Source organism: Aristolochia californica, unplaced genomic scaffold (assembly GCF_029961685.1).
Source record: "Aristolochia californica isolate CCGP_79_NKW_82.1479 unplaced genomic scaffold, dmAriCali1.0.hap1 SCAF_10, whole genome shotgun sequence".
Lineage (NCBI taxonomy): Eukaryota > Viridiplantae > Streptophyta > Magnoliopsida > Piperales > Aristolochiaceae > Aristolochia > Aristolochia californica.
In genome coordinates, this window is record NW_027181771.1 from 1951847 (window position 1) to 1979168 (window position 27322).

General features: G+C 36.8%; 3 protein-coding genes across 5 annotated transcripts; 1 reads left to right on the forward strand and 2 right to left on the reverse strand.

The window, feature by feature from the left end:
* Window positions 1-1712: 1712 nt before the first annotated feature.
* LOC137966837 (OBERON-like protein) lies at window positions 1713-7646 on the reverse strand. Of its 2 annotated transcripts, none has more exons than XM_068813458.1 (3): window positions 7474-7646; window positions 4748-5913; window positions 1713-2664 (listed from the first exon to the last, which is right to left on the reverse strand). In XM_068813458.1, exons 2-3 carry the CDS (start codon window positions 5901-5903, stop codon window positions 2039-2041), a joined length of 1782 nt encoding a protein of 593 aa, XP_068669559.1. In that variant the 5' UTR covers window positions 5904-5913; window positions 7474-7646; the 3' UTR covers window positions 1713-2038. The 2 variants fall into 2 exon arrangements, with proteins under 2 accessions (XP_068669559.1, XP_068669560.1); XM_068813459.1 differs by having other exon boundaries at window positions 4748-5916.
* Window positions 7647-10168: 2522 nt separating this feature from the next.
* Window positions 10169-16892, reverse strand: LOC137966863 (heat shock protein 90-6, mitochondrial). The gene is made up of 20 exons (XM_068813460.1): window positions 16678-16892; window positions 15742-15939; window positions 15542-15615; window positions 14909-15034; window positions 14729-14822; window positions 14551-14634; window positions 14121-14264; window positions 13928-14041; window positions 13780-13842; window positions 13614-13688; window positions 13416-13520; window positions 13169-13309; window positions 12982-13074; window positions 12522-12599; window positions 12180-12434; window positions 11427-11529; window positions 11167-11341; window positions 10888-10993; window positions 10702-10791; window positions 10169-10499 (listed from the first exon to the last, which is right to left on the reverse strand). The coding sequence occupies exons 1-20, from the start codon at window positions 16762-16764 to the stop codon at window positions 10338-10340; spliced, it is 2367 nt and encodes a 788-aa protein (XP_068669561.1). The 5' UTR covers window positions 16765-16892; the 3' UTR covers window positions 10169-10337.
* Window positions 16893-18429: 1537 nt separating this feature from the next.
* On the forward strand, window positions 18430-27295 carry LOC137941133 (protein mago nashi homolog 2). 2 transcript variants are annotated; one of them, XM_068786411.1, is made up of 3 exons: window positions 18430-18828; window positions 18940-19116; window positions 26954-27295. In XM_068786411.1, the coding sequence occupies exons 1-3, from the start codon at window positions 18613-18615 to the stop codon at window positions 27032-27034; spliced, it is 474 nt and encodes a 157-aa protein (XP_068642512.1). In that variant the 5' UTR covers window positions 18430-18612; the 3' UTR covers window positions 27035-27295. The 2 variants fall into 2 exon arrangements, with proteins under 2 accessions (XP_068642512.1, XP_068642521.1); XM_068786420.1 differs by having other exon boundaries at window positions 18437-18828; window positions 26991-27295.
* The last annotated feature ends 27 nt before the right edge of the window (window positions 27296-27322 follow it).

Sequence of the window (27322 nt, forward strand, 5' to 3'; positions counted from 1 at the left end):
GAGTTGTGGGACTTCGAAGGAAATATAGACCACACTGGCTTCAATTCTAACTTAATTCAGAACCTATGCTTATAAAATATTACAATCAGATTACTATGTTCATAACCAGTAACTCATGGATCTCATTAAATTACCACAAGATAGAATTCACATCAAGACTTTTATCTTTCAATTTTCATTAAATTCTGACTTCACTAAACCTGCTTCCTCTTGTCCTTCGTCTCCTTATTTTCCCTTTTTTTCTTCTCCTTTAATCCACTCCATATTGCAATTTTACAAACCCAAATCATCATTTTCTGGTTTCCAAGCTACAAACCCTGTGCAGATAAATCTAAATGCAGCTTCACTAAAGCTGGTGGATGGTAGCTCGAAGAGCATATTCACCATCAGTTCATGAGCCACCTACCTCTTCAACGAACCTTCAGAATAATGTTGCCAGTAAAAAAAAATTGTATTTTGTGAGTCCATGCCAAAGATGGAAGCAAACTAAGTTCAATGAAGCCTCCCATAAAGCCCCCCAAGTTTTCTAGGCTTCAACACAACTCTGACCTGTCGATTTCTTAACTCTTGCTGAGATGGCTCTCTGGGTTCTTCTTCTCCTTGCACTCTTCCAACTCTCCCATTCACAATCGATCAATCCTCCAGCAGACATCAGTGATATGGAGTCGGCCATGGATGACTTGAGATCGAGATCTTATGAAGGATTTATCATCCTTCTGAAGGTGATAAACAACACCAATAACTCATGGAGTGAAGGTGAAGCAACATTCCTGGTGCCTATCGACAAGGTGCTTTCAGAGTATAGCATCTCCCCTCTCAACATAGAGCAATTTGTGCTTTCTCACTTCATCAACAAGGCTCTACCGTTCAAGAACCTGATGAGCTTCCCAACTGGAACACAAATACCTTCTGGACTCCCAAACCAGATGTTCACAATCACCAATGGAGGGCGGAGGAACTTCAATGTCAACAATGCTAGAATTATTGCACCAAATATCTGCAAAAGCTCTTTAATTAAATGCCATGGTATTGATGCAGTTATCAGTTTTGATCAACAGTCAATACCACCTCCTCCACCAGCTTTGACGCCTCCCCCATCAATCTTGCCACTTCCAAATTTGGAGAAGAACATCCCCAGTGCAATCCACAGACAAGAGCCTCAATCGTCTTCCAATGAGTTGGAAGGAGCTTCTGCAGGAACTGAAGGCCCCCTTGTGGATCAGAATAGTTCAAGTGGAGTTCGTTGCATTGCTAGGGGTAGTTATGGTCATTTGGTTATTCTCATCTCTGGTCTCTCTGTTCTGCTGTTCACGATGAACATCTGAAAAGTGACTGCAAAATTTCGGTTCTGAAACTACCTTTGCTGCCTGGAAGAGGAATGTCTTCTGCCAAATGTAGTAAACTAGTTCATAGATCTTTTTAACTTCATAGTCAAAAGATATAGATAACATCCACAATCATTTCTAATAAAAAACATACTTTCTTCTGCTAACTGAAACTATTCGTATTGGTATCATATGTCAGGTGCACAGAACGCCAATATCATCCATGAAATCTGATACAAACTTTCAATCTAGTACAGGTATCACAATTTTGAAAAAAATTAACAAATGGCAAAAAAAAACTTCGGTAACTAATTACACTAGTCTATCAGTATATGAAATCATATTCAAACAACAAGGAAACTATCCACCTTCCTAGACTCCACAGACTACAGTAGCAGAACCCATTCCGTTAGAACAACTGATTACATCTATCAGTGTCCATTGAGTGGAAGGCCCAATCCACTAGGCAACCTCACTGTTATCAGTACAATAAATGAAACATAACATTTAGAGAAACGAGGTCAAAGGAATCCATCCACCAGGAGTATGGGTGCTGGTAGATTTTACATTAAAGTAAAAAGTGTTCCACAGGCATTTTTTGATGTACATATCTAAGAAAACAACAGATTCAGGGCACACTTAGCAATAGAGATATACAACAAACCAATGGTCCTATCCTACAGTACAAGTACAAGGACACCCCCTCTCTCTTTTCATGGCACAGAACTAAGGGGATGATGGTCGCCTGACTGCCCTTCTGACTTTGCTGGCACATTATACACATTCTTGAGTAAGTCCTGGATCTTGCATAACATGAGCATCTGGGAAGGGTCTGCGCCACTGCTGCTCTGAGAAGCACGTGAGCTCTCCTGGAGCTTAATCTTCTCAAATAGATACTGTTTCTCAGCCTCAGCCTCATTCAGGCGAAGCTTCAAATACCTACTGGCATACTCTTCCTCCGCCTTTTCAGATTTGGCAAGGGCAATTCTCTGAAGCCTCTCAGCTTCTCGCCTGGCCTCACTAGCCTTCAGCTGGAACATGTCAGCTTCAGCTTGCTTGAGCCTAACAATGCTTTCCAATTCTTCAATCTGCTGTTTTTTCCTCTGTCTCTCCATCTGCAGCTCAGCTACCTCACGTGCCTTGTCCTCAAGCTCCCGATCACATGCATCAAGGGCATGACGTGCTTTCTTGAACATCCGCATCTTCTCCTCTGCCACCATTTCCATTTTTCTAACAGCTTCTTGAACCACCTCAGCAATTCGATTACAAGCTTCCTGTGGTGCAATTAGCCTCCCAGTTTCTTCAGTATCAGGGTTCTTTGTAGGGTCCATCTCAAGTTCTGACAAAGAACCCTTGCAAAAAAATCAGTACTTACAAAAAGAAAGCTGACATTGGGGTGCCACATAAAAAAAAAAAAAAAAAATTGAAAACAACAATGTATTCACCCATATATCAAAATAAAAATAAAAAGAGAACAATGCAGCACTGATGATCAACCAATTGAAGCTCACTCTTCATACATGGAGTCACCATCCAAACATTTCATGAATGTACAAACCAACCCTCTAACATGTCATGGCCCAAGCGCCAACACTAAAGGTCTGACCTTTGAATTTTATTTGTCTTTATTTTTTAAATGTAACAATTGAATAATTAACACCAATATGACATGAATCAGAAGCAAAAACGAAGCCACTGAAGTCCATCCTGACTTTACGAAGAGCAGATAACAAGAGCCCCATCAGTGAAGAAGAAAAAGGATGAGAGAGCATGGTAATTGAATACAAGAGCCCAATTATTAGTTTGGAAATTAAACATCAGTTCCAGTTAATGACATGGTGAGGGTCCCAGTCCAGCACCTGATTATTAGTTAATTTGAAGTAGAGATATACACAAAAATATGATGGTTCTTGCAGACAGTCATATGACAATAATGTCTGAACATAATTGAACAAAAACTTATGTATAATTTTGTTTGCTCTGGTAAATAATTCACTTTAATTTCCTTATCACAACTTATTATGTCATACATTTTGTCTGAATAGCATTTGAATACAGTCTCAATGAAGAAGAACACCAGACTTAATAGGAAGGGAACTGAGAAAATTTGAAAATATAAAGCAATAGAGAAGGAAAAGGAAGATAAACAAAGACAACTTTGTAAAAGAAAGGATTTCCAACAACAAGATGCTGCAAGAAAATTCCCTTTGTGACAACAGTGCCAGACATGTGGGTGGTGCACCTCAATGAATGCAGGGACAGTTTCCTATTCTACGGATAAGAAAAAGACTACCAGAAGCCACCAAGGGGGGACACATACACCAAGTTTCCATCCAACTAGGAAATGATGAGAATGAAGCTGAGCTCTCAAGTCAGTCCTTTCGGAGTCAACTAACTCAAAGGGGTATAGCACAAAGATTCTCCTGTTGCCTACCCCCTCCTTCAACAGCAATAGAACTGCTCTCATGATACCCTCAAAACTAAAACTAACATCTACCAGCAGATGACACTCCAATTCAGTAATAAAGGGTATTTATGTTGTACTGTTCTGCCAAAAGTCTGTAACTCTTAGGATTAATTTTACTTGAGATTTTTTTGTCATCGCAAGGGCATATTTGATGTCTTCATACTAATATTAACTTTTTTATTTTTTTAAACAGCAAGATTTTCACTGAGAGGGGAGGGAGAAAGGACCCCTATGGGGTTACACCTTTACTTAAAAGAAGAAAAGATAACCAAATTACATTACACCAATAGTGCAGAAAAAGAAGAAGAAGAAGATATGAGTCCTGCCTACAACAGAGATGAAGAGGAGCGGAGTTATGTTATACTAATAAATAAAGAAAAGGAGGTTGAGCTTCAGTATGTCAACAACCTCACAGCCTAAAACTTCACTCTTTCTCACTGTCAATCTCCTCATTCTTTGCCTCCCTGCTCTATTCTCTGAACCTCTACCGTCTTCGCCAGTCTCTGCACATAGGTTACCTTCTTGGTTTTATCTTCATCCATTTCATTAAGGCCCCCAAACATCAATTACATAGGACTATTTCTTACACATATAGATTACAACCTAAAAATGGTTTAAACCCAACGATCCCATGCTGATTTCATCGCACTCAATCATGCCATTCAGATAGACATTCACAACTCTAGCCAATTTGCACTAAACTATGAATCCTAGTCTAGTACAAAATATATTAAAATAAAGTGCTACGTTAGGCATTCAGAGGAGCTACAGTTGACAAATATTAATTCAACTTGCAGATCTCATATTCACAAACTACCAGAACCGGAGACCAGCTACATTTCATAAGAGTATAACCACCTCAAAGCAACATAAAATTAAATACAAAGACTATACTTTCAATGCAATAAGCTAATCTAAGTTAAAAGCACCCAAAGTGGAATAAAACCATCATTACCTTGGAAAAAGTGCAGCATCACTTTCCAAGCCATTGAGTCAGCAACTCCGTTCTTCAACTTTTCCATGAGATCTTCACACTTCCAAAGAAGTTTTCTGCCTCGTGGATCCTCACTGCCACGGAAAATTCTACTAACAAAATCAAGTTCCCTCATCAAGGCTTCCCGGTCCCAACTGGGTGCACAGTGCTGAAAGACATCTTTGACCCACCCCAACAACTCGGACGTTTTATTGCATGCCTGACACCGGAAAAGCATTTCAGCAGGACCCACGCCACTCTTGACACATGGACCCATTCCAATTTGTCCAACATGGATTGCACAATCTGTGTGTGTCCAATGAGAACATAAATCACATCCTATCCACCGGCAAGTGTTCACCTCAAAATCAAACTTGTTGCAGATTACACACATACAAAGATTGCAGAAACCATTTCTCTTGCTGCAAATCTCACAGCGACAATCGTCAGCAGGGAGAGGGTTTTGACAAGCAATATTTCGACACCTCTTGTAGACAAAAACCTCAATAAGACAAGTATGGGAGAGACTGATGTTTGGATGAAGAAAAGCTTGAATTCCTGTATTAATTGCAACAAGAATCTCCAACTGAACTCGATGAGCTAGCTGTAGGGTTTTATCTGTCAGGTCAGTTCGTCCCTGGACAAGCTTTTGTAGAAGCAAAAATTCTTCTCTATCCTGAGATCCACCTGTTCCTTCAAGGATGACACGTAGCTCATTTTTTAGCTCTTCCAGAAGCTCTTCTGGAAGAACAAGCATCCGTTCAGAAATTACATCAACTCTGTCCCTAGCAACATTGCGGAGGGAGAGTTTATCAGCAGTAGGAACTCTGCGGACAACTGACCGGTCGGGGCACTCACTTTCGGCTTCTTCTTTGTCCTTCTCTAGTTTCTTTCCCATGAGAGACTCAGAGCGGTTATTCTCAGTAGGCCAAGTTTCCCGTGAACTAGCACTCTCTGTGGGAGATTCACGGGCTGGATCTGAATTCGAACCAGGTTCTTGAATATCAGGGGACCCGCAGGCATCAGAGGAAAGTAGGGATAAGGACGTCTGCAACCCCCCAGATCTAGGCTGCTGGCGAGGTGGAAGCATTTTGGGAGGTGGTTGCTGGTTGAAGTTGGTACCAGAGGAGGTTCCCATTAGAGGAGGTCTGCTAATTAGACATTATAGTTTAGTCATAGAAAAGACTTCAAAAAAAAGTGTGGCAGAAATGAAACAAATAATAGTCACAATCATTGAAAATCGCATGAGAAGACCACATTATTTGCCACATTTCTACATACACTTGTCAAGCCTGTAACATGTCTTCTTTCTTTTCTTTTAGATGACAATGAACAGAATATCTCGACATCCAGATGGAATCAAAGAACAGCATGACGGTCAAGAAATCTTGATAAACACCAGAAGACGATGATTCTAAAACTGTTTTTTAAACATTATCAAACAGATGGAACCATGTCTTCTTATTTTCCTTTAAATAACAACATATATTCAATAGCATGGAGGTCAACAAATCTTGACAAACATCCAAAACCATTTCTTAAAGATCAACAAGCAAGAACCATGTCTTCTTTCTGCAGTAACGTGTCTTGTGTCTTTCCTTTAGATAACAACATACACCAAACCCCAACAATCTGATGGAACCAAACATCAGCATGGAGGTCAAGAAACCATGATAAACATAAGACGTGGAAGATTTAATTCTAAAGTGTTTCTCAAACGTTAAAGTGCAGATAGTTGACAACAATCTCTGTTCGAAAAATAAATTGAAAGACTTGCAAAATAACATAAACCGATAATTCACTGAGAAGACAAATAAAAAAATTGTCCTACCCAGCCACTTGAAAAAAAATCAATCTCTGAAAGATTACAATTAAGTTCAATATAAATTCCCATGAATTAACCTCCCAATGTGCTTCAATGATAAAATTTTGTACACTGAGTCACGGAGCCAAAAGATATTTTACTGATAGAATCTCAAAGAACAAAATTTGGAAAACAAACCCCATGCCCTTGACAGAAGGGTAAAGTGTAACACGCATTCTCACAATTGTAAAATTTAGACCTCTTGATAAATAATGATCGGATGACATTTAAATGGAAAAATATCGAGCGTCTCGAGCAATAGAAACAGAACAAGCTCAGCGGAAAACCCACAGAAGTCACAATTACTACAAAAATCTGCAGAATGACAACAATCAAGCCCTATAAATGCAGAGCGCAATTCTTGGCCGAAAATTGTGTGAATTAACCACAGGAAATATTTTCCGCAGAAGTACTGAACCTAGTTAAAACAACTCACACCACACAAAAACATAAAAATTATAAGCACCCATAAAAAATCAACAACAGGCCATTCAGCTCCGAACTTGAAGCATAGTTACAACCAGAGGACAACAATAAAACAAGCACATAACTCCTACTAATTTTTTGTATATCTAATAACAAATTACATTAAGAAAGAAAAAAAAAAGTCAACCAGCATTCGCATACCACTAAGCCACAGTTCCGTTAAAATATACCCATTTGAATAAAATGAGAAAACACAAAAAATTCATTTATAAAAATCAAGATAGATTAGCCTTGCTCGCTTGTCTTAGCTCCCAGAAGAAAAATTCAAGAAATGAAAACAAAGAAAAATCCCAATTCGATGAAAATAAGAATTTCCAGACCTTTAATGAAAAGTAAAAGTGACGTCGGAATCACTTACAAGTACAAATCTCCAAACCCAACTGGCTGCTGGAAAGATGACTAGATCGGGTAAAAGAGAAACTCAAAACCCGATCCAAGCGAGAGCTAAAGAAGAGAGCGGAAATGGGAGCTTTTCCTGAAATTTCCTCCTTCCCTTCTCTCGCAACGGATAGCAAAAATCCCCTCACTCAGACGAAGACAAGAGGAAAGTGTTCGAGAGCCCTTCCCCACGTCTATTTGTACTGCGTGACCATTGACGTGTCGGTTTTTTCCGCGTGGAGTCGGATTTGACTCCCTACTTTGACGAGCGATGAGCTTTTTCTAAATACAATTTAAAGAAAAAAACATTTTATAATTTATTATTTTTACGTAATTATTGATTTTTTTTATTTAAAATTTTTTTAAGTAATTAATTTTTTTCATTTTTTATATATAAACCTAAAAATCAATTTTTTGTCTACACGAATCTTGATTATCGTGATGGGTAGTTGCCAATGAATTTTTTTAATAAATTAAATTAGAGAGAGTGAGATATAGGGGTGGTTTCGAACCGGTTTGGGCTTTGCTTGATTCCGGCTCGGATCGATTCGGTATACCCGAATCTCAAGCCGAGTTTGAGATCCGGGATTAGCTCGTTAATTTAAACAAGCCAAGCTTGACCGAATCGAGGTTTGGCTCGAAAGTTAGCAAGCCGGCTCGATAATTTAACAAGTTGGCGCGGGATTTAGGGGGGTTGGGACCAGAGCATCGAGCTGAGTTGGAGCGAGAGCGAAGGGGAAATTTTTTTTCCTCCCCTCGTTACCGTCGAGCCCCTCTGGCCGCTATTGTGGCGGCCTCTGGTGCCGTCGACAACTGTCTCGTCAGCTGCCTTTTGCCTTTCCGTCGCTACCGCTCGATTTCTTCCCCCTCATCTGCCGTCGCTTTTGTTTATGTTGTTGCAGCCTCCATCATAGTCATTATCCTTGACAAAAGTTCCTTGTCGGCGTAGTTCCTCGTCTCAGCTGAAAACTAGTTAAAGGGGAGAAACCAAAGTTAAGCACCCCCCCCCCCCCCTGCACGAAATTAATTTCGTACGTCCGAGATCATAAAGTGAAACTCCCCCTGCACGAAGATGATTTCGCACATCCGAGATCATAAAATGAAAAAAATAATTGAAAGAAATTGAAAAAATTGAAACTAAAAATACATTTTAGTAGAAATAAGTGTCTAGGGACTATTAGTGTCTCATATTTTTTTAAAATATTTTTTTAATTAAATATTCTTATTAAAAAATCATATAATTTTTTAAGTAAGATTTTCCTGCCAAGATAGACTAGAAAACCATATAGAAAATTTTTGAATAAGTATTTGACAGTTGATGTTGTAATACTTTTAGTATGAGGTAATTTTCATAGCAATTTTGTGTTTAACATTTTATTTGATTAAAATTTTATTGATAAGTATAGTAATGTATTAAATTAATTATTAATTTTTATTTATTTCCCTACAAGAGGTAATAAAAGGTCCATTTAACTTTCCTAAGAAAATATTAAAATATTTATTGTAATTTTCTAGTAAGTCACTAATAGTAATAGGATTTTATTTAAAAGGTTTTTTTTGGAAATATGTATCATAAGAAAAACATTTCTAGTTTTTCCTATAATATAAATTTTCAACTAGGGGCACTAAAGAGACCATAGTAAATTTATGGCCAGATTAAAAAATTACAAAATAAATTAGACAACATTTGAAGTAAAAAATATTAATATTGGTGCGTTCTAATCTATTATTAAAATTCAATCCTAAACTTTCCCTATCATTCATTTTTTTAATTGTATGCATAATTTTAAATATAATTTATTTGACATATATTTTATATAGAGTATTAAATGTAGGTTAAGTTCAAACTTAACTAGAGCTCGAGTTTGACCTCAATTAAAATTACTAGGCTCAAGTTCGATTATAATTTTAGGTTTGAAGCTAGGGTCGATTGAACTCAAATTCAACTCGATTCGAACAAGGTTCGAACTCAGCTGGATTCGATGCCACCCTTATCCCTAATTTTAAGTAAGGGTCATTCCTAATTTTATGTAAAATATATGTATAATTTTATATACAATTTATTTGACATATATTTTTAAAAAATTTTTAAATATATATTAGAACGCGAACTCGAGACTTGTATTTTTTAAAAATTTTTAAATCAATGTTGAAGCTCAAGCTCAATGGGAACTCGGTGAAAATTATTAGACTCGAACTCGATAACAATTTAAGGCTCCGCTCGTCAAGATAAATAAAAATTAGAAATTAAGGAAAAATACTGAAATTGATAAAAAAAGAAAGCACTTATCGTCAAGGAAAAATTATGAAAATAAAATGATAAAATGGAATGTATAATATATAGAATAGAAAAAAAACAGAATATATTATAAAATTTTGGAATAAACAATAAATAGTCAAAACAGATCACAATGTTGGTCTCGCTTTTCATCACCCCTATCCGAGCCAAGCAAAGAGAGTTGCAGAGAACGGGAGTTTCTTTGCTTGACAGATAGAGCAGATGAAAACGGAGGGGGCGTGCGCAGGGCCTCCTCCCCCTCCCAATTATGCGAATTACCGAGCTCAAGAGCAACAAATCTCTTGGCGGTCTTGCGAATCTGTATTCTTGTAGTCCCTAGTTCTTCCCCTTCTCGAGGGAGATCCTAATCTTCCTATTAATGTCAGAAGTGAAGACCTCAGATCAATTTCTTCATGTATAATTTGCTTCGTCGAATGACACTTCAGTTTTCATTTAGACAAATGAAAATCATATCCTCGTAAATAGCCTAGCACCTACCAAGGTTATACACTTAGTTCTACCAAAAATAGATCAAACTTTTGACAACCCAAATGCAGACCTGTCACTTATTGTCCTCCAGCTTGGACTGGTTCCACCACTTCTGCTTCAAGGGTCTCTGCTCTTCCTGATCCAGCCGATTGGCTTGCAGTTATTGCGCCCCATTTGTCAGACAGAGCAGATCCCATCATCTCGTAGATTTTCCCACCAAGTTGGGATGGATTATCAGGCTGCATTCAGAAGAAACAGATGCAAGTGTAAGCACAGCTGTGCTATATGGTAAGAAAATTATCTTCCAATTTTCAACCATGTAAAGCAACTGCTTCAAACAGGTAAAAGAATGTTATGACCTTTGTAGTTTCCCTTGGGTGGAAGATATTGCTTGTGTTTTATCAAGTGAGAAACATGAGAGAATCCAGATAAAATACTTACAGTGAAGCCGCTAGAGATTAGAGCTGTGTCATATAGTAGATCAATGGCCCTCAGTGCTTCAGGGTCGTCAGGGCAACTGCTGGATGCAGCCTGCAGCACAACAACAGCAAAGCAAAAGAAAATTAGCAAGTACAAACTGATAAGCCTCTAAGATAATATTAGCAATAAATGAAGCATTTGGCTCACATTCAAGTTCTTAATGATAGGGTGCTCTGGATTGATCTCAAAGACTCTCCTCCCTCTCATAAACTCCAGACTACTGGTATCACCGACAGTTTGTGCCTTCATCAACCTACAAAGAAGGAAAAACATGTATCAATAAAATGCCGTGTGGTCTGATGGTATTCTCTTTACAACCAGGAGCGTCAGATCGCGACTTCTAATCCCGCCATGCCCTCTCAAAAAAAAAAAAAAAAAATGCAATATGGCCGACCAACATTGTCAATGATAATTGATTATCCTCACCTCTCCATGTTGGCAGACCACCCAAACTTCCCAGATACCAGAACACAAGGTGAAGTGCTTAAACGATTTGAAATTTGTACACTTGCAACCTTGTCACCAAGTCGCTTCTTGATCCACTCACAAGTTTGCCCAAATTCCTGTTTCATTTCCTTTTCCTTCTCCTCATTCTTGTCACCTGTTAGAAAGATCTAAAATTCAAAACAGACAGATTCGCAAAAACAAAGTAAGAAAATATAAGCAAAAAACTTTGCATGACTAACCCAAATCCAAGTCTTCCTTGCTAATGTCAACAAAATTCTTCTCCTTGTAGGACTTGAGGTTTGTGACAGCAACCTCATCAATCGGATCAATCAAGAACAACACCTGTACCGTCATCAGAAATAGGACATGGACCAAGTTAATAATCCTTTCTCCCTTGAGAGATGTCTCTCGATTCTCAAGGATCTTCCTTTGGGACTGCCCAAACCTAAATGTGCCTAACTGTTGTGTTATCTACTCCTCCATTACTAACAGTTTTTTTTTAAAAAAATGACCTACCAATATCAGTTTCTAGATAAATATGGATGAAATAGGACATAGGATTTAGACTACTCTTGTCATCAGAAAAGGGATTCACGCCTATTTTACCTTATAGATATATGTGAAGGCTGTGAATGTATATCTAATTTATCCATGTATACATTTCATCACTCAACAGGATATTTTAAAACTCACAGCAACAAATATTTTCTGATGTACAAAATTTGCCAGTTTTTCTTCATTTCTTCTGTTGGCCTTTAATTGGTTTTTTGTAATTTTGCTTGATTCTTGTGCTTGATACTTTCAGCACACCTCTTATCTCACTCAGCACCCGAAACTCTAATCCCTCTTTTTAATAAGATTCACTCTTTTTTCAAAAAAAAAAAAAAAAAAAAAAGCACAGTGAAAGTAACACTAACACATTTTTTTCCTAAAATTTAATTGAATATGTTAGGACCAGACATTCCATGGTACAAACAGGATAAATAATATACCTCATAGTCCTTTTCAAGCAGCCTCTCTAGGAAAGGAGTGTTCTTTGCACTAGTCAGGCTGTCTGCAGCAATATAATAGATATCCTTCTGCTCTGGTTTCATGTTCTCAATATATTCATCCAAGCTGATCAACTCTTCCTCACTTTGAGACGAGACGAACCGAAGCAATGGAGCAATACGTTTGTGGTTGGGATGATCTTCAAGACACCCAAGTTTCAAATGTTTACCAAAGTTCTCCCAAAATTTATCATAGTCCTGCAATAATAATATACAAAAAAAAAAAAAAATTAAAAAGTGTGCTTCACAGAGAGAGAAAGGGGCCACATACTGGAAAACACTTACTCCTTTGTTCTCACTCATGGAAATGCCCAATATCATATCAAATGCTTTTCTTACCAACCGCTTCTTCATAATTCGTACCTAGCAGAGTAGGAAGTAACACAATTACAAAAGGCATATTAGAAGATTTTTGAAGCACTCTTTATAAAAAAAAAAAAAAAGATTTTTGAAGCACCGAGTGTCCCACCTCAAGCAGAAATGAAGAAAAATTAGAAAAAGGACAGCAGAGAGGATATTGATGGCCATATATCTGATCATCACAGTCTCTGATTTGTTTTTTACCCAACAGATCAGAAATTTACCAAAACAATCTACAGGAAAAGTGTCTAAAGCCTCCGCCAATTATACAATAGAATAAAGCCTATTCTGAGGCCAGGCAAGGCAAACGTAACCAACTCCAAAAAATTCCAGAGAGCATCAAGTATTTCTTTCCACTATGTTTCTTATAGGACCATGTACTTACAATACGACTTTCCTGGAGTATTTCACGTGACACGTTGAGAGGAAGGTCATGGGAATCCACAACACCTTTTACAAAGCTCAGATATCTTGGGAACTGATCAAACAAAAACAGGAGATTAGGAAACCTCTAAATAATTTGTTGATATACTTCTCTAGAGAGAAGATAAATCATGATCAAGACCACTTACCAGCTCCCCATCAAAGTCATCTGAAATGAAAACACGCTTAACATAGAGTCTTATGTTTTTCGTTTTGGGGTTTGCAATATCCTCTTTCCCCATGGGGCTCACAGCTGGCACAAAAAGTACAGACCTGAATTCTACCTCTCCCTACATTATAGATCCACCGATCATCAAGAAAGAAAACAGTGACTTTTAGAAAATTCAAAAAGTATATTGTTGAATAATTAGCCTCTATTCGCTATAAAATGCATACCTCTGTAGTGAAGTGGGATGATGCTAAAGGCTCCAAATACTCGTTGAAGGTGTTTTTGTAAAATTCGTTGTACTCCTCAGTAGTGACCTCTTTAGGGTTTCTAAGCTGAAAAGGTCATTCAGATGAGAAAAATACACATTGAATGGTAAGAGAGGCCAATGAATGTTCCTTTCAAGCAAATCGGCTTCCTGGACATACCCATATAGGTTTGGTTTCATTTGTGAGCTCCCAGTCCCAGTACCTCTCCACAACAGTCTTAGTCTTCTTCTTCTTCTGTGAAGAACAACATACGAATATATCAGGAAAAAAGAACCCTCCAATTCATATGTTTTCATAAAGAAAAGATTAGAAAGAACAGACTTACTTCAGCTTTTGTATCCTCCTCTCCTTCCTTCTTGGCCTCAGATGGATCCTCATCAACTTCAACCTGTTTAACAACATATGCAAAGGTCAATAAATAAACTTTTGAAAGAAATGCACGTGAGATATACACAATTACATAAAAAATGTACCTCTTTCGTAAAGCCCTTCTCCTGCCATGTATAAATTGGAAAAGAAACAAACTGCGAGTAGTTCTTCACAAGCTTCTGAATCCTTTCTGGGTGAGCAAAACCCTTGTCATCACGCTGTAAAAGGACGCATTAGCAAGAAAATTTAAGACAATGCACAGGTTAAAGAAATAGGAAGTATATGTCACCCACGAACCTTAAGATGGAGAGTCAGACAAGTTCCTCTTGGAATCAGTTTGTCAGGATCTGTCTCCTCTCGAATTGTGTAGGAGCTAGCATTGGCTTCTCCTTCCCATACATACTGCTTATCAGATTTTGGACTCTTCGTTGATACAACAACCTACAGACACCAGAGAGTGTGCTATAATAACGAGGAGTAAAATAAAGAAATCAATGCCATGCCAAAAGATACTTTGAGCCAATGAGGCATCCACTGAAGGGCCTCTCGAGATACTTGATTTTTCCCTGCATTTATTACTTACTGACTTGCTCATAGAATTTAGTTCTTGGCATCTAGTCAAAAGACCCAATGACATATTCTAATACTCAAGAATGTTCAAACAAATTCCAGTGCTACCTATATTATTGTGTATGATGCAAATACTATCACAGAAATTAAGCCGTACCTTATCTGAAACCAGAAATGCCGAATAAAATCCAACACCAAATTGTCCAATCAAATTGTTGTCAGCACCAGCATCCTTGCTATCCTGCAGATCAAGATGCTAACCTTTTTAGAACACCAACACCTCAAAAATGGCAAATGTAATTTGAGCTTAGGGGTCATGAAGGATGGAGGCTCACCTTCAATGCCTTCAAGAATTTTGCTGTTCCACTTTGTGCAATAGTTCCAAGACAGTCAACAAGTTCTTGTCGAGTCATGCCAATGCCAGTATCTCTGCACAAGTATGCAAATGTGTTTTTTGCTCTCAAATGTCCTAAATTAAATCAAAAGGGACAACCTAAAAGCTGTATGAAACTTACGTAATACTGATGGTTCCATTCTCACTGTCTGTTTGAATACGAATGTCAAGATCAACTGCATCCTTCAAAAGTCCCGCCTCAGTGACACTCAAAAAACGCAATTTATCCAGGGCATCACTTGCATTGCTGAAAATTACATTTAAAAAAAGAAAAAGTCCACTTTTTAAAGCCAGACTTTTATAAATCAAGCATAAAAAATATCACATTACACAAGGAGAGAACCAGTCATTCTCCAGTACCCATTCTACTAGTGAAAAATGACAACAACAAAATATGTGCTCCTCATTCTGATACTGTACTGAAATTGACAATGGCCCTTGTTCATAGAGCATCAACCGTTACATATTTTTGTCTTAAAAGCAAAAGAGGTAGGCATACAAGTTAAACGGGTAGATATGAATCATTTGACTTCATGAAATTAGAACACAGGCTACTCTGGATGCATCACTCTCTGAGTTGGCATTATCAGATTGCAGGACATATAGACCTAGCTCTTGAAATGGCCATTGGCCCAAAATAGCATGTAAAGGATTTGAAAAGTGGTAAGACATTTTATAAACAATACAACAAGAGAAAAAAAAGGGACAGACATAAGCTAATAAGATAACTGAAGTGCAAGCAACGAAGATTCACCTAATCAGTTCCCGAAGGAACACTTCTTTATTGCTATATAAACTGTTAACGATGAGGTCCATGAGGCGACTGACCTGCAATGAGATAACAATTTGTTTCAAATGCTAGCGGTAGCAAATTTGTTTCAAATGTGCTAAAATCATCATAAAAGTATATAATCTAAAACTAAAAGACCACATATTTCAGTCTATGAGTCGTACCTCAGCTTGATATTCAAATTTTTCAGCTGGCGGACTAGACGCATTTGCTGTGGCGGCGGCCGATTCAAATCGGATGGCAGCAAAGCCATTTCTTTTATTCCAGTTCAGTACAGATTCAGAGATGGTACTTTTTCTTCCAGTAAGAGCAGAATACCTTCTACTTGTAGAAGCAGAAGCATTAGAATCTCCACCAGGGACCTGGAAAAGACGACAGTGCAGAAGATACAAACTCGTCAGTAGCCATATGTTAGAGAACACAGGAAGTACTAACAGTACTATCCAAGTAAGTAAACCAAAAGTAAGACTCTCTTATATCGAATATTCCACAAAAAGGATAAAGAAAAGATAAAAATTAGAAGCAGGAATCTTACCTCGCAGAGAAGTTATGCCAACAGATAAAGTTTCAATTTAACAAAATCTGCGTAAGCGGAAAACTAAAGGACAAACGGAAACAAATACACAAACCCAGAACTGGGCTATGTCCAGACCATGTTCTTGCATCAATTAACGGAGTAATTTCTATTCAAGAAAAGTGCACATAATCCGCTAGAGAAAAACCAATTAAAAACATTAAAGAGAGAGGCAACAGCAGTTCAAATTCCATCACAAACACTATAACCGCGATAAGGAAATGTTAGACAGTACATACACATTCAAAACACACTACAAAGACACGATCCTCAAAAATAAGAAACGAGCACCCAAAGTCCCAACAACTCAAACCAAGTACGCATGCACAGAAATCAACCAACAAAAACGAATGCTTCCTTACAAATAAAAGGAAAGGCGCCGAAATTCTAGTAGGTGAAAGATGTGAGAAAGTATTAGAGGAATGGAGACATGCAAGCGCCGGAAAGACACCACCAACAAAAACTGAGTCGAAGATTACGAAATAGTGAATTTGGAAAACAGCCGGAGGCAGGAGAACTCACGAACCGTGGAAGCAGTAGGAGCCAAAGCTGGATAGCGAGCAGCGCCGGAGCGAAGGATCCTGGAGACGGAGCGCCTCGAGAGAGAGTGCATTTTGGCGAAACCACCTAGCGGAATTGCAGAGAGAGAGAGAGAGTGAAGGGGTGAGACTATTCACGCTTGTAATTCGTAGTCACTCGTCAATGTCGCATGGTTTAGGGTTTTAGAGGGGTCGGGGGAAGTTTCTGGATGCTACAGCTTCGAATACGTATATGTAAAGCCTGTAAAGGAGCTCCATTATAAACCGGAAAGCAGACGCTCGATCGGGTAATTTTACCCGATTATTATTTTCTGTTTATTAAACGGAGCAAATATGGATAATACTTATGGGGGATTAGTGCACTTTAATATGGGGGATTAGTAAATTAAAATAGATTTTTACTTGTCTGAATTAATAAATATTTTTAAAAATAAAATAAATTTTATTTATTTAATTAAATATTAAAAATAAAACACTTAAACGATTTTGACTTTCATAAATATTTAATTAAATTGTTACTTTTTAATATCTAAATTCTCACTCTTTAAATATTAATTAAAACATATCTAATAGTATTATAATATGGGTTACATGACTAAGGAAAACCCACAAGCTGGTATCCTTATCACATAAGTCGGAAGATCAAGAAAGACCCACAAAGGCATATTTACCTTATGGTCATGTCCTAGTTTGAGTTATATTTGTCTTTTTATTTATTTTGAGTTATTTAATTATGTTAAGACTTATCTTTTAAGTGTTAAAGTTTGGGTTTAATTGGATTCTATTACCTTTATCTATTATAAATAGAGTTTCATGTACTGTAATTATAATAAGTTTATGAAGTTAACAAAGTATTTATCTTTTTCATAAATTCAACAAAATCTAATATTAAAAATATAAGTTTATGTAAAAAATGGTATTTTATTATACAAAACTACTTTTATAGATTTAATTTTATAAGATAGTTTTATTTAAATAAACTAAAATGTATTTAAACTTGTTTTAAATTAATAATAAATTAATATTATTTAATATATATAAATGTGTATAAAATGATTAAACAAAATTTTACTTTTATAATATCCAAATGTTAATCAAATTATTAATTTTACAATATCTAAATTCTCACTCTTAAAAAAGTCATGAAATATTATTTAAAAAAATTATATAAATAAAAAGGGTATTTTATTTTTAACTTTATTTTAGACATTTTTTTACTAAAATAAAATAATCATTAACTTTTAAATTAATAAATAATTTTTAAAATAAGTTTAAATTAATTAATTATTTAAATATATAAAAATAAAATGATTAAACAAATACTTATTTTGTAATATCCAAATACTTAATCAAATTGTTACATTTGTAATATCTAAATTTTCACTCTTAAATTAGAAATCAAATATAATATTAAATTATTAATTTATATAAAAAAAAAGGATATTTTATTATATAAAATTACTCTGATTGATTTAATCTTTATAAGATAATTTTGTTTACATATCCTGTCAATAAACTAAGATAAATTTCAACTTGTTAAATTTAATAAATAATTAAACATAAGTTAAGATTTTTTAATTTGATTAATATATATATATATAATAAAATACTTAAATAAATAATTAATTTTATTTAAATAAATAAATAGACTCTCACTCTTCATGGTCAAATGATTGTAAACTCGATTGACTCGGCCAAATTTGCCATTCAAGAAGGTTACCATGCTCAATCAGATCACTGTTGCATAAAGGAACTTCCTTTACATGAGAAAAAAAAGAAACAGAGCAGGGTAGAAGATGAAGTAATCGGAACGTGTAACGGTATTCGGTTACTTCTCAGTTGAAGCCCACTTCTTCTGGTTACCGACTTCCTGCGATCCTTTTAGAAGTTGGGGGCACCTCTCTGGAGGGTAGAAGACGACCATGGCTGCGGACGGTCAAGGGGAGTTCTACCTTCGTTACTACGTCGGCCATAAGGGCAAGTTCGGCCACGAATTTCTCGAGTTTGAGTTTCGGCCTGATGGCAAGCTCCGTTATGCCAACAATTCGAATTACAAGAACGATACCATGATCCGGAAAGAAGTATTTCTAACGCCTGCTGTTCTCAAAGAATGCCGTAGAATCATAGCTGAAAGCGAGGTTGTAGTTCACTTTTTTGCCGTTTTTTCTTCTGTGTGTTTTATTTATTTTTCCCTTTCTCGTTCTATGATTTTCATGTTTGGTCTTGGTATTTTGATTACGAGTTTTCAGATAATGAAGGAGGACGACAATAACTGGCCGGAGCCTGACCGTGTCGGGAGGCAAGAGCTGGAGATTGTGATGGGGAACGAGCATATCTCTTTTACTACTTCAAAAATAGGTTCTCTTGTTGATGTTCAGAGTAGCAAAGATCCTGAAGGGCTTCGTATTTTCTATTACCTTGTTCAGGTTGGTATTAACTTGTTTTTCTCCCTCTTTTTCTGTCCATGCTTTGTCTGCTCTCTTTAGATTTATTGTCCTTGGTTGTCTTTTCATTTAAAACTTTGGATTTTATAGGAATTATTATTTGGTTTTGTGACGAATCATGTCCTAAGAGCTGTAGTATGTTTCTGTGCTGATTATTTCTCATTTTCTCTTTGTCGGCGGGGTCATTGGCCAGTTCCCAACTATGCTATCGGCTGCTTGTAAAAACTTAGTATTTCTTATTTGTTGGATGGTGCAGCCATACAAAAATTTGCACTTAAGAACTATCAAGACAAATTTCTGTTATGTTTTGTTTGACAAGGTTTGCCACATGAGCTTGGTAAGGATTTGAAACATCATACTAGAGAACTTGTAGTAAGGTAAAAAGGTAGTAGCTCCGGTGAGATAGTCTCACATGGATTTATGGTGCCCTCAACCTAATATAAGAACTCAGGTTAGACATCTCTGCTCTAAGTTCAAACTTTTGAGTTGAATGCACTTTTGCATGGTATTAGAGCAAAGAACGATGGGTCTCCATCCGATGTGATCCTTGTGTTTTGAGCTACAAAGAAGGCTTGCATGGAAGGGGAAGTGTTAATGATGGTCCTATACAAGTTTTAGAGTGATCCACATCTCAGCATAGGAACTTGGGATGGAGCACTCCGCACTAAGCTTGAGCTTTTGAGCTGGATGGCTTTAATCATGGTGTTGAAGGTCTTTCTGTCCAATGAATTATATCATTTGGTGCTTTTGTTGCGCTTTTTGGACCATTAGGATTTAGGAGGCATGCAATCTGGACTTACCACAAATTGGACTTTTTGTCATTTTCTCAGGGTTTTTTTCTTTGGTTTCTCTTTCTTAGTTGCTCACAGTTTGGATGGTTAACCTAAACATTAGCTGTATCAGTTTGAACTGGTGGGTTCACCAAGGGCAGAGATCTAGTGTTTCCTGTCTTTAGCATTGTGATATACATATATTTTTTTGTTGACTATTCTATCTTCACCTAGAGGCAAGGAATGTGTGGATGTTGATATCGAGTCATGTTAGTTTTTCATTGAGTTGCAAATTTGATGTAGGATAACCACATATATCATCAGAATAATAATATGAGTGTTACTCTTTTTTTTTTAACACATAGTAGACAGCACATTATGTAAAACCACATGATTGAATTACTGCACTAAGTCTATCAAACTATGCTCAAGGAGAGGATGTTTGAGCTCCACATATCGAGTTCTTCAACACATATACCTGATTCTCCCCTGAAGAAAAGTGTGTGTGATTTCAATCTGAAATAGAGGTCAATCAAGATTAACCGCCATAGATAGTATTACATGAACGCAATTACCTTTTTACACTAGAAATTTTTTTTATAAGAATCTTTCTGAAAAAAAAAATTATAAGATCTTTCCCTTTGACAACAAGATGGACCTTGAGTCTTTAATTCAAGCTATTAGGATGCCACTTAAATGGTGAAGACTCACTAACAATCAATAACACACTTACCATTTAGCAGTCAAGTGCAAAATTTTGCTCTTGGATAAGGCTGCCATTTCCTCTTCTATAGTTGTGTTCCAGCCAAAATGAGAAAAGGTCTTTACAGGATTTCTTGAACTAGAAATAGAATCTATAGAATTAACCAAGAAATGCATAGGAGAGAATAATTAGGGAATACGTTTGTAGCACTAGGATACTCTGTAGTACATTATTGTTCTTCATGAAGAGCAATAGGGCAATCATCTGGTCCAAACAGAATTGGGGCATCACTACGAAGAGATGGTGATGATGACAAAGCTCGAGACTCACCCAAAAAGCAGGTGATGGCAAAGTAGGAGGATCACAAGAACCCTTATCTAATAGAACACCACTATCTGGTTGTTAGTACGTTGTCCTCAGTTAGACCCTGAGTGGCTTTGAAGGGGCTACATGAGAAGGAACCATGCGAACTACTTTGAAACTAATAGATAAGGTTGGTCCTTTAGCTGCTTGCAACTTGCTTCCAGCACAACCATTGCTTATATCAATATTGAATTCTCTCTGTTGAAAAATCGGATTAAGAAATTGTAATTTGTGTTAGATTTGTTATATATTGTTGTGTTATTGATGGCACAAATCGTCAAAGGATTGAAGCTTCTTGTTGCTGCTTGTGACTTTCTTGCTACTCGATTTTTGTTACTTTCGATGCTAATTTCTCTTTGCAGAAAAATGGGATTGATAAAAAATTTATCGTGTTGGAAAGTAGACTCACAAAACTTTTTCTGCACGGTGTTAATTTGTGATATAAAAATCGTGGGATGTAGATATGAAATTGGAGGGAAGAATTGATCTGATACCTCTTGATACCTCTTAATCATGCTTGAATCCTTGAGCACTTCTCTTCTTCTTCTTAAATAAGAATTAATTACAATCCTTTTAGGACTTTGAAAACTAAATTAAATAACTTCTTACTTTTGAGAAATTTCCTACTTCTACATAACTCCTATTCCTAACGTAATTTGCTCCAGAGAGACACTTCCCTAATTCATAATATAAGCCAAGCCAAGTTGGTGCCTCCTTTTTAAGCTTTCTCATTTACCCTTCTACTTATAAGATACTTACGAATAAGCCCATTATTATTCATGTGCTATCATTGCATCCCTCTCACATGATCTTGGCATGGATAGATGTTTGTTCCAAATGAAGGATAAACTAACACGTGCCAGATGCCATAAGGAATCGAATGTGATATTTTGCACAAAAACTTGGGAGGGGCCTCCACTTTTTGAAGAAAAGAGTTGAGTAAGAATACTTGCTAGTAGTCTGTTGGGGTAGGTTGTCTTCACACCTATAACGTAGCATTCAACGTGTGACTAGAGGTCACCTACAAGTTGGTGGAGTGTAGAACTGATGGGTCCTTGTGAAGCTCTACCCCAAGGAAGTTAACACAAGTTAGATGTTGTTGAGGTTTAATAAAAAGATGGGCATTGTCTTGGATTCATCAGGTGTAGCACAAGGGATCAACGAGAGTAAGCTTTCAGGACTCTTTGACAGGACGATCTCTACTACTAGTGAGTTAGGTTTCTCGTGCAAACAAGTTACAACTCCATCTTGCATCTCCTCTAGTCACGGTAGCAATATGTTTTCATCTATTGTAGTCTCAAGTGAAAGACTATTGGCATGGGTTGAGCCTATACTATAGTGGAGGGAGATTTTTAGCTTGTTTTCATTTTCCTCCTAGAGATTCCTTTGCTCTTCTTCCATTTGAAGATAAAGAAAATCAAATATGGCACAACAAGGTTGGAGGGTGCCATCATGTAGGGAAGAGGAGTCTCCAAAGTGAGAATGTTGAATAGGAGGGTGTATGACGGGGAAGGAAGAGTGTGACTGTGGCTGGAAGATTTTTGAAAGTAATGATGATGAGGAATACGATTGAGAGGTGGGTTATGGTGAAAGTGTAAAAACGTGGGGGTAAGGTGAAGCAAGTTGTGAGGGATGAGTGGTGAATTGTGAAATAGATTATGTGTGGCAGGCGAGGGCCGTTTAGTGGGTGAAGGGATATGGACTTGTGGGAGGTATAGGAGGGTGGTTTCCATTGGTGATAGGTGGGGAAAAGGGGTTACCTCTTTTGCTGATTTGTGAGTGGGAGGCTGGCCAAGAGTCTAATTTATTTAGCTGAACAAGTGGGACTGCTATCTTGGAAAAAAGTTTCTTGATATGAACTATTTAATTCAAACATAACATTCTTCTCTATACTTAGAACCATAAAAATTTTGTTTAGCCACTCGCAACTTGCTTCTAGCATGACCTTTAACTTCTTCCAACTTTAATTTCACTCTAGAGAAAAATTGGATTAAGAAACCATTTTTGTGTTAGAAACTAGACTCATCTATCTTTCTTTGGAGATATGATTCACTATATATCTTGTTGTTGATGGCACAAAATATCAAAAGATTGAGGCTTCTTGCTATTGCTCGTAACTCTCCTGTTACCCAATCTTCACTACCTTTGATGCTGATTTTTATTTGGATTAATTAAAGTTTTGTTTTGTTGGAAAGTAGACTCAGAAAGTTTTCCGTAAGTTATAATTTTTAATATAAAAATCATAGGTGAAGGATGAGGGAAGAATTGCTCTGATACCACTTGGTATAAAGCCCTTGATATCGAATAGGGTTTGCACGAATTTAAGAGAAAGAGAGAGATAGGAAGAATTCTAATAGCTATAAAATTGACAAGAAGATAAAAAATAAACAAGGGTTTGAATCTAACCTGTTTTAGCCCTTTTCCTTTTTTAATTCTTTTAGTACTTCAAAAATTAAATTAAACACCTTTGTATCTCTAAGCAACTTTCTACTTCTAAGTAACTCCTACTCCTAGCTTCCTACTTCTACTTAAATTTCTACTTTGAACCTTATTTTTTTTTCCAAATGAGAGTTTCCCAATTCATAATGGAAGCCAAACCAAGTTGGTGCGTCCTTTCTAAAGTTTTTAATCTAGCCTTAATGATAGCACAAGGCATACCTATAATTACTTTTTAAGTAAAATGGCAGAATTGAAAATTTAGAAAGGAGATACCAACTTGGCTTGGGTTCCATCTTGAATTAGGAAAGTCTCTCATATTGAACAAATTAGGCTAGGAGCAGAATTACTTAAAGAATAAGAACTTAGGAGTAGAAGTTACATAAAAGTAAGATGTTGCTTAGAAGTAAGAAGTTGTTTATTTTAGTTTGTGGAGTCCTAAAAGGATTGTATTTAATTCTTATTTACGAGGATGAGGAGAAAGATTGAAGTATGTTGGATTCAAGCCCTACTTTACTTTTTAGTCATCTTGTTAAAATTTTAGTTGTTGGAGTTCTCTTTATCTCTTTCTTTCTCTCAAATGGGTGCAAACCCTATTCTTAATCTATGGTTCTACATCAAGTGATATCATAATAGTTTTTCCATACAATTTTTATATTACAAGGTATAATTTTTATATTACAAACTATACCCCGGTATAAAGCTTTAGGAGTCTACTTTCTAACAAAACAAAAATTTTATGAACCCAATTTTCCACAAAGAGAAATATGGCATCAAAAGCAATAATGGTTGGGCAATAGGAAGGTTACAAGCGGTTGCAGGAAACATTAATCTTTTGACACTTTGTGTTATCAATAATGAGACTTTACATAACAAATTATATCTCCAAAGAAAGATATGTGAGTCTAGTTCGAATATGAGAAACGGGGTTTCTTAGTCCGACTTTTTATAAAGAGCAATCAAAGTTAGAAGAAGGAAAAGTTGTACTAGAATCAAGTTGCGAGTGACCAAACACAAATTTTATAACTCAAAAGTATGGAGAAGGATGTTATGTCTGAGATGAATACAAAACAAAGAACTTTTCCACCAAAATAGTAGCCTTGTTTGCTCGGTTTGATAAATTATACTCTCGGCCTCCCTCCCATTCATGAATTGATGAAAGAGGTAGCATTTTTCCTTCACCTGCCACTCTTCTAACCCTTCCACAAATCCGTCTACCTTCACCTATCAAACCACCTTCGCCTACCACATGTAACTTATTCTATACTTCATTATTATTCCCTCACACCTTGTTTCACCTTACCCCTCATCGTTACCCACCTCCTAGTCGTATTCCAAGTCATCTCTTTCACAAGTTATCCTACCACAACCACACTCCTTCCCGCTATACACACTCCTCTTCAACATTCTCATTTTAGGAGACTTCTCTGTATCACATAATGGCACCTTTCGGCCTTGCCATGCCAAACTTGATTTTCCTCTTATCTACTACAAGAAGACTACAAGATTGTCTTAGAGGAAGATGAAATTGGATTGGAAATCTCCTTACATGTTCTCTTCGCTATAATGCAACCATCAACCATGACAAGCAGTCCTCCAATTGAGACTACAATGGAAGAAAGTATGGCACCACCTCCACTAGAGAAGAGGCAAGATGTAGCTATGACTTGTTTGTACAAGAAGGCTAACTCACCATTAGTAGAAATTGTCCAATAAGAGAGTCCTGAAAGTTTCCTCATATTGATCCCTTGTGTTGAGACTCATGAACCCCAAGACAATGTCCATATCCTTACTAAGGCTCAACAACATCCAACTTGTGTTAACTTCCTTGGGGTAGAGCTTCACAAGGACCCCACTGGTTCTACACTCCATTAGCTTGTAGGTGATGTTCAGCTACAAGTTGAACGCTTCGTTATCTGTGTGAAGGCAAACATTTTCCAAGGAGCCAACCAACAAGTATTCCTACTAAACTTTTTCCTTCAAGAAGTGGAGCCTCTGCTTAGGTTCTTTTGCATGAAATCAGGTTCGATGTTTTTAACTCACTTGCCAATTGATTCTCTCTCAGGAGCAGACATCTATCAAAGGCCGTGACCATGGGGCAATGGATGGCAAAAAAACATCGATTGTAGTCGAACCTTGAGAGGGTGCAATGATAGCACACAATAATAAGGGACATGTTTGTTATTGCATTATTTGTAAAGTTTAGACAAGTAAGTTTAAAAATGAGACACCAACTTGGCTTAGTTTCCATTATGAGTTAGGGATTTTTCATGTGTAACAAATTAAGTTAGGAGTAGAAGTTATTTAAAGGTAAGAAGTCAGGGGTAGAAGTTACTTGGAAGTAGGAAGTTGCTTAGAAGTAAGAAGTTGTTTAATTTAGTTTTTTGGAGTCCTAAAAGGATCGTAATTACCTTTCCTTGAAGGCGAATAACAGAAGCAACTTGTCTACTCATTGATTGCAGCTCATCTGTTCAAGATTTTTATTGGGAATCCACAGCAGGAGAAATTCTTTTATGAATAAAGTTCTAGAAATATTAAAATGGATTAAATTCAGGTTGAACATTCCTTGACACTATGAAAGATGTCTAGGAATCACATAGGGATGAGAATGTACTAAACTACCTATTGTGGTAGGCCCCCTCTTTTTCAGCTTAATTTTTTCCAATCGGATTGGCCTCCCCCTGTCATTCTGTTGAGTTACTCAAAGACTTTTGAGCTTCACTTTGTTAAGGCCCTGCAGGTACCTCCTCTAGGAAAAGACTAGTCCTTCCTCTCATCTGCTGTCTATTACAGGTCACAAACTCGTCATGGAAACTTTGAAAAGTTTGTTGCCTTTTCTGTTTTAAGTGAGGCATCTTGTGAAGGGTGACCACTTGATGGCCTCCTCTGGGGCATTATGAAACTCTTCCTGAGATGACTAGATTTTTCAATTGCAAAAATGAACTAATTCAACAAAAGAAAACTGAAACTTTGGACAATGTGATTCATCTAAGGCAGAGTTCCATGTGCTCCTTTGCAGTCTTTGGGTTTTCCAGGAGGATTATTCTTGTCCATTAGTGGTTGAGGGAGAATCTTTAATGGTCATTTCTTGATTTATTACTGGGAGGAAACCCCTGTGGAGGGTTTTCTTCACATTATTATGAGATCAAGGAGCTTTGTTGTCAGCAACAAAATTCGTTGGGTTCATGCAATTTGTCATAGAATTGCTTTGGTAAATCTTTTTGTGGGGAATTTATCCTCTTTTGATGTTAATTTTATTTTTTATTTATTTATTTATGGTTTGGTTAATCTTTAGCCCATCCTTTATATTTTTGGTTTTTCTCTATGAAATTCTAATCATACTAAAAAAAAAAAAAACTGAAAATTGTAATTTCTTTATCTGATTGGTGCAAACTCATTCAGACAGCTTGCAGCTTGACAATAGCAAACTTTTAACCCCAGAATATGGCTGTATACCTTGCATTTCTGCCACTTGATCTTTATTTCGAACAGTTTTCCATTCTTATACCTCCATATAAATTAATAGTATTGTTATGGGTTAATTCAGGTATTGATATCTGTCTGCCGGTGGCATGTGGTTGCAGGACTTGAAGTGCTTTGTGTTCTCCCTTATTGGTCTGCATTTTAAGATCAAACCCATCTAGATCTCAGCCAAACTTGTCCCATTTAAGATAACACTTTATTAGGTTGAAGGATGTGACTTGGAGAGTTGACGAATTGTTTCAATGTATCTGTTGGATACACTGAGACTGGCTTTACTGGTTGTGATGTTTCATTTGCTGTGGCACTTATTTGCACAGTGAAAAGAGGAGGTTCTTTCTTCTGCTGTATGAAGTATGAAAACTATCTTCTTCTGAGTAAATTGGTAGGGATCTTTGCCATCCATTACTTCTCTAGTTTCTTCTTTACGATAATT